At 30.9% G+C, this 7,643-nt stretch overlaps 1 protein-coding gene across 1 annotated transcript; it reads right to left on the bottom strand.

The window, feature by feature from the left end:
* Positions 1-1,953: 1,953 nt before the first annotated feature.
* Positions 1,954-7,269, bottom strand: LOC100748505 (phospholipase B1, membrane-associated-like). The gene is made up of 8 exons (XM_012392867.3): positions 7,140-7,269; positions 5,655-5,759; positions 5,133-5,344; positions 4,819-4,995; positions 4,064-4,362; positions 2,957-3,135; positions 2,399-2,876; positions 1,954-2,177 (listed from the first exon to the last, which is right to left on the bottom strand). Exons 1-7 carry the CDS (start codon positions 7,267-7,269, stop codon positions 2,734-2,736), a joined length of 1,245 nt encoding a protein of 414 aa, XP_012248290.1. The 3' UTR covers positions 1,954-2,177; positions 2,399-2,733.
* Between the last annotated feature and the right edge of the window lie 374 nt (positions 7,270-7,643).

Genomic DNA, 7,643 nt, shown 5'->3' with positions numbered 1-7,643 from the left:
CGGATGTTGATGGTTCATTAGGCACTTTAGCGATATACATTGCCGCCGAGTGCCGCCACATCTTTATCTCTATCGGCAGTCCGTCGGATTTGAAGTATGCCGGTCGTGACAATTGCCTTGACAATTCAGGTTAGGATTACTGCTAAGCCTTTGGACGATCGAACACTGAGAAAACCAGCGGGGAGACACAACTAGAATCATCGATACTTTGGGAACATTGATTGACTACTGATGATATGAAAACGAACGCGATGCGACAGCTTACGATTATGAGCAAAAACAATTATTGCCTCGAATTTTACAATCTTTTTCTTATATTTCTATAATTTTTTATATTTTATTTTATAATTTTCTATAATTTTTTATATTTTATTTTATAATTTTTTTCTATAATTTTTTATATTTTTTTTATATTTTATTTTATAATTTTCTATAATTTTTTATATTTTATTTTATAATTTTCTATAATTTTTTATATTTTATTTTATAATTTTTATAATTGTCGTATAATTTTACAACTAGGAGAATCAAATATGATATTGGCAATAGCACACATTTTTTTCATAGCTGTATCTGCAAACACACTGAATAGTACTTTTTCACTGTTCCAAAAATCTTTTGACGAACTCTGACTAAGATAACCAGCTTGTTGCATACGGTTGAAGCACCCTCTAGCGCGCTGCTGTCACAAAATTCTGCGTGCTTTCTTGTAAAATAGTTACAAATTATATGTAGAAACTGCTCAACACTTATCGGAAAAGATTCGCACACATGATATACAATTAAACGCATGCAGTGGCAAATACATGGGAAGAAAGCACCTTCCGTATTATATCGCAGTAAGTGAAAATTAATTAATTAAAATCCTGTCTCTCTAGTTTGTGTTATCCACGTAAATGCCAGCTACGTACTTGTATAAATTTTCTGATGTACTGTTCTTAACCTGAATCAGATCTGATAATTATTTTTGTATTTGCTTTCGTGTAAATACATATCTTAATAAAATATATAAATTTTTAGTTTCTGATACGTTTGTGCTTTCGTCAATTAGACGAAGAACTTAAGGACGAAGGAATCGTTTTTAACGATTTTTATTACAGTAGAAACGTTCCATCTTGTTAAAGTCATATGTTTGACACACTATACCGGTGTGTGATAATGGCATTTGTGTCATTTCAATATAATGGTCGAACAAAGTGAAGCTCCTACTGTGTTCCTCAATATATAAACAAAACGCCAATTTTGGCTTCTTAATATTTTTATGAAAAATCCAGATTGATTGGATTGTGTAAGCTAGTTACACGCGTGTCCTTCCTAGATGTTAAAGAATAGCCATTTGACTCTACTACTTCTTTCATTTTATTAATATAATTTGTCTTCTAGATAACCTATTATTTTCTACTAGTACACGAAGTACTCTCGTCTGGCGGTAGAAAACTGAAAAATAGTAGTAGAAAGTAAAATGTTTTGAAATTTTATTCGAAATAAGCAATAAAGTAAGCAATAAACTAAATGAAGTATTTGTGGAAGAACAATTACTGTTGTTGTTTCACTTCGTGTTTTTATAAAGGATTAGTAACAATTTTTCTTAATACATCCAACCACAACTGAAAAAGAGATGATGACGTTTTAAAGTAAAGTAGCCTAATCCATGGTAGAACACTAATTAAATTAGAGAAACTCGAATTTTCTTTTAACTTTTGTTCGTCCCTTTACGTGATAATAAATAATAATATTAGCAGAAGTAATAATAATAATTGGAAACATAAATTTATATAGCATAAACTATTTTACACATAGTTGTTGTATTTGGAAATACTATTAGAATAGTTGTACGAACTTTTTCATTTGCGATATTATTTTCAACAATACAAAATGGAATAGTATGATTTGTATTATTTATAATTATTAATAATATGTATTATTAATAATATGGCTAACTCCTGAGGAAATTTATTTTTCTGTAAATCTGAACAATTTTTACTTCGCTGAATAATAATTTCGTAACTAATTTTTAACTTTATCGTGATAGTAATGAAGAGGAACGAAACAAACAAGCAACGATGACAGAATAGAAAACGGAAGACAAATAAATAACTGAAAATACCATTGAATATCTCTCAAGCATTCCCAGTCATTTATCGTTCGAAAATTAAAAATTCGTCGACTCTACACTCCTTTCTTGTTGAGAAACGTTAAGTTGGTATGATCGCTAGTTCCTACGAGCTAAGTTGGTACGACTTCTAACAACGCTCTTTTGTCTTAGGAGTCGACCACGTGTTAATTATCTAAGTGTATCCGTTGCATTCAGACGGTTGTATATGGTGGTGAAATATAGAAAGCCATAATTGAATCTGTGTGAATCAATTAAATATCAACCAAACCTATATTTCGTAACATTTCTTTCTAAAACCATGAAATCATATATGAATGTACTTAGCATAGACGTCTCATAAAAGCGCTGATAAAGATTAGTGTGAGATATAAAGTAAAAAAGGCAGCTGCGATTACAAATGTGAAATACATAAAGTTCGGGATGAGATCATATGCAATAACAGAGATATCTGAACAGATATACTTTATCAAATTAAGAAATAATTATTAGTTATAATTAAGTATATGATATATTAATAAAATTGGATTGTGGATAAAAAGGGCACTTTGATTCTACTATACTAAATTTTAATGCCCACAATTTCAATCTCGAAATCAAATCACAGACGCGTCTTCAATTTAGAAAAAATTGTGCGAGTTTTCACGTGTCATCAAGAATGGTCTTTCCGATGTAGGACACAAAAATCTTTCATATAATGGGGTCCAAACAGAAGATTTGTTGCCAACTGGTTCTAACAAATTGTTCCACAGATTATTTGCCACTTGATATACATGAAACAATTTTCACTTGATTATTAATGTAAAAGTCATGGTATTACACAAGCTTCTCCATTATACTTACATATTGCGTTAGATTTTTGGCTTAGGTGAAAGCAATCAACAGAAAAATACGATAAATCGGCGAATCCATCCTTGGCAAGCGGTATCTTCGCGTGTTTAAGTGTTGGTAAAATTACAACAGTGAAGTCATTTCTATGAAATTCTGGATAATTGGCGATTTCTTCTTCCAATTCTTGCCACCTAAAAAATTTGAGCAAGATTGTATCTGCATATTCTTCATATGCATCATAGGGTCGATGTCGATATCTAAAATCTATCAGAGAAATATATCGACGTTCATTTATTCGAGTCATCTAAGCTGTTGACATTCACAACATCTCAGGTCTTGAACTTTGTACAGAATAATCAAACTTGTTATACACACACATGTGTATTGTTCAGATAAAATTAGTTTTTCACGTATAATTTAGGTCTAGCAAGGGAAAATATCAAAAACGAGGAACTGGTTCGAATAACCATAAGGTGATAGGGCAGTGTTATTTGAGTCAACCAACAAGTATAAAAACTGGAGAAATACAACAAAATAACTTTCAGAAATAAGTAATGCACACAGACTGTCAAATTACAAATGAGAATATTATCATTAAGAAAACCTTCCTCTAATGACTAGATGAGGTTCTCCTAAATACACGATATGTTTCACTGTATATCATGCCACTAATAACGAGTCAAATAGTTTATTTCGAAATGTAGATCGCTGAAAAATTCTTCGTGTTCGAATTTTGCGAAATTTAAGATAAATTTAACTTTTATCTTCATAAAATTTAACTAATATCCTAAGTACAAAGCTAAAATAATAAAAATATGTATGCACATTGATTTAATGTTCATCAAAATCAACCAATTTAAATTAAAGTAGAAAACTGAAAGCAACCAGTTGTTGAAGATAATTTTAACATGAGATTTTGCCATCGAATAAGTTTAATGGCAGTCAACTTGTGTCATTTTGTAATAACTTTTTGCAATAAAATTAATTACAATTATCTAATAATAATATTGTAAATGTTGCAATATGAAATAAATATTGTGTAACATAAAATCTTGGCAAGCGACTCGTTTAAGCGTGAGATATCCAAAAACCTTTGACAATTCTCTGAATTATACGAACCTCTCCATTATTTTAAAATACTCCTGTCTTTGATTTCTGAATTGCAAAGCGAACAAACATGAACATTCAATGGTAGTGGTTATATAGCATTTCAAAGACTTTCTTCCTTGACACGTAGCAACGAGTTCCTTTAAGTGAGGCATTATATGAATAGTGACAAAAGTCCTGGGTAAATTATCTCTTAATATCGTAAGAGTATTAATTAAATCAGTTTTGTGATTATCCAAAACAGACCACGGAGAAGGAAGTCCACATATATTGCTACAAAAATCATTGTGCCCGAAGAATAAGGAGATCAACTATAAAACATAGAAACAGGGACTTTATTATTTGAACAATGAAATAAAAAATTAAACTAACTGAAAAAGCTTTCTGCCCAATTTGATATTTGCTCTAAACACTTTTGATTTTCACTGGTAACTCGAAAATCCCCTAACATAAAACAAATATCCTTAACTTTTAAAATTATTTCAATAAAACTTAAATGAAATACGTATCTGTTTCTTTATTCCACAACGAATATATGAAAACTATGTATAATTTTCATATATCTATAAAAATATTTCGACACATTTTCATATAATAAACATAGTAGTTTCTACCACAACACTACTAGCAATAATGTTGCTAATATTATGGATTTGAAAGAAATCACAAGCAGGCGAAGTAATTGTGAAATTCAGTGTTAATATATATTACAGAACGCTAATATCAATTTCATGTTATCATCTCATTATTTTACCTAAAATACGAACCTTCCAATATCTCTTTATATCTATCCTCGGATCATTTCTCATTTTATTGACTAGATGTTTGGCCATAAATGGCATATCTCTGGATATTGCAGCGATCTCAGCGACGTTTAACTGCGAAGCTGATTGAGTAGTCAGAGAATCTCCAAGTGCATAGCCCAATAATTTGGGGTTAAATTCCTAATTATAAAAAGAGCCGACTATGAAAGCGCTATTCTCTTTTATGATTAATAAATCATACAAAGTAATAAATATATTAATGATTATATAATTTATGTACGTGATCAATTTTTGAATAAAGAATTTAAGTAACGTACTTTAAAAATATTGGGAAGCGTCAAGTATGTTCGCCAAGTTCCTTCGCCACCAATGCTAGCTGACGCACCTCTATTTTCGACGAGCATTTCCAATAAATTAGTTGCAAAAATTCCATTACCGGCTGTCAAAGAATCGCCCATCGCGGCAATAACATCTATGTCACCTGGTCTCAAACGATGAACCGACTCGGGAACATTGGAAGACCTGCCACCTAAAAGGGTTATTATAAAGATTTAAGATACTCAGTTCCTGAAATTGTACCGACCGATAGCAACGAATCCTAACAATTGTACCAAGCTACGATAATGAATCTATTTGTTTAAATGTAATGACAACTTAAAAATATGGCGATAATGGTTTAATTAATTTAAATTTCCAAGGCAAAATACGTCTAACTGTAATTGAAATTAAACAATGATTTTAGAAAAGTAAATACGAAAAAGTAATATCTAAGGATGATTTCGATTTTTCATAATAATGGATAAAAATTTTTCAACAATAATAAATAAAATTTTAACTACCTGTAACGTTGCAAGGAAATGGAACGTCCGATGGAACCTGTACTTGAAGTTTGCTTTCATTTCGCGCTGATTGTGAGACTGGTCTCACATCGTGATTATTTGCTCCTAGAAAATACGTTTCATTAGGTTATACGATTTAGTCATTACGATCTGGATGAAGTTCATTTTGTGATTTCACTTATACGAACATGGAATCAAATCTATTTTCATTAATGCAAAAATCACGAGAACTCCTATTTGGCTATTAATATAATTTCGTCTAGAACTAGGAAACTATCTGTAAATACAGTTTCTTATAAATTGGATTATGTCGCGAACAATTTGATCGGTACATGGATTACCTTCCATATAAATTGCTTTTTGAAAGAGTCACCCAAAAGGAAACATATTACACATGACTTTTTTTACAATAGTGATAAAAGTACATCGTTTCATTTGGAATTAATGATTTTGAAACTTTGGACATCATATTCTTTGGAAAATTTCTTTTATTTAATATCCATATTATATGATAAATATAACGTGATTTTCAATATCTGGATTAATATCCATCTTTCCTAGTAGATATTGTAAAAAGAATAATATTAATTCCAAGATTAAAACAGCGAAGGGTAAGATATTGCCATAAACGTAACAGTGTGTTAATTACTTATGAGTCCAATAACACTTTTCCCACTAAATGGCGCGATGTTGTTCAATATATTAAACTATGTTGTTTAATATATTAAACTGCGTTGAATTACATTTTATTTGTGACTTAAACCACCTATAAATGTCTCTTTTTTAGTACCGTCAATGCTTCAGAGCGAAAGTATCTTCAATGTTAGAAAAATATTTTTCCACCTTCCACGTCACTTTCCTATTTTATAGTTTCAGAGTATCTCTCGTTTCATTTCGACAATTAGTATCGTACGTTTTCCCTTAGATGGCATTATGCACAAAGTAATCGACGCATACGATATTGGATGCCATTGATATTGGATGATTCATGTACAATATACACCGAGAAAAATTTCAAAGAACATCATAAGTGCCAAATAAATGGAAATGAATAATGAATGAACTTATAGTATTGTAGAGTATGGTGTTTAAAGGTATTTTAAAGCATTAAAAATAAATTTATTACACATGATGATCAAATCTTCATAATCGATAACGGAGTATTAATAAATAAGTAATATACACTTTTACCACTGCATCCTTAAACAATATTGAAACATTTAATTTTCTCGCGCTAAGAAATTTCTGGTAACATCAAGTATCATCGATCGTTTTCCGTGGTGCAACTCGGCCCTAAACGGGATATAAACTTTCTGCACATTGTATATCTGTATAACAAGTATTGTGTACACTTTTTCTAAAAGAACGCATTTTTTCTTTTGCGCCGTTTTAAAAATACATTGGTTGAGAATTACACATCATTCCTTTTTATATATCGTAGGAAATGGTCACTATACACAATAATCACATTAAGTAAACACATACCGATACTTTGGAGAAGCCAGTTACGAAATTGCCGATAATAGTGCAAATTTATTGGCGAGTCTAAAATCGTCTTTTGAGGCGCCGTCAGCACGCATAATTGTAACAAAAGATACAAACGAAACTTGTCCATTGCACGTCTTGTTCGGCCAATTAACGAAATGAGATACTCACGAAAACTCGTACTTTTTATTCCTTGTAACCTTGTAACAATACCAAATGGATTCAAGGTGGTATACTTTCATTTCTTTAATGTGCTAGGCGGTCTTGACGATGAGGTGCAATAATCGTTATGAAGGTTGTCTCGACTGTGGTATATTTCAGAGAAATTGTACACAATTATAAGATCATTATCGAAAGTGAAACTGGATTTAGACAAGATCTGCCAATATATCTCATACCCTTGTCGATAAAGTATAAGACAATTCGATGAAACATTTAAAGTTCCGCCATGATGAACGATTATTTAAACGTGTTTTCGTCATTAACATAACATACATAATCACT

The sequence above is a fragment of the Bombus impatiens genome, unplaced genomic scaffold, assembly GCF_000188095.3.
Source record: "Bombus impatiens unplaced genomic scaffold, BIMP_2.2 scf_1843, whole genome shotgun sequence".
NCBI lineage: Eukaryota > Metazoa > Arthropoda > Insecta > Hymenoptera > Apidae > Bombus > Bombus impatiens.
Note: the sequence above shows the minus strand (reverse complement) of the source record. Positions and strands in the feature narration are given on the sequence as shown.

Coding starts and splice junctions, on each gene's coding strand:
- LOC100748505 (XM_012392867.3), bottom strand. CDS start 7,269: ATGGACAAGTTTCGTTTGTATCTTTTGTTACAATTATGCGTGCTGACG. Junction 3,136..4,063: donor TATTTTAAAATAATGGAGAG/GTTCGTATAATT, acceptor CAAATTTTTTAG/GTGGCAAGAATTGGAAGAAG. Junction 2,877..2,956: donor CCAAAAATCTAACGCAATAT/GTAAGTATAATG, acceptor ATGTATATCAAG/TGGCAAATAATCTGTGGAAC.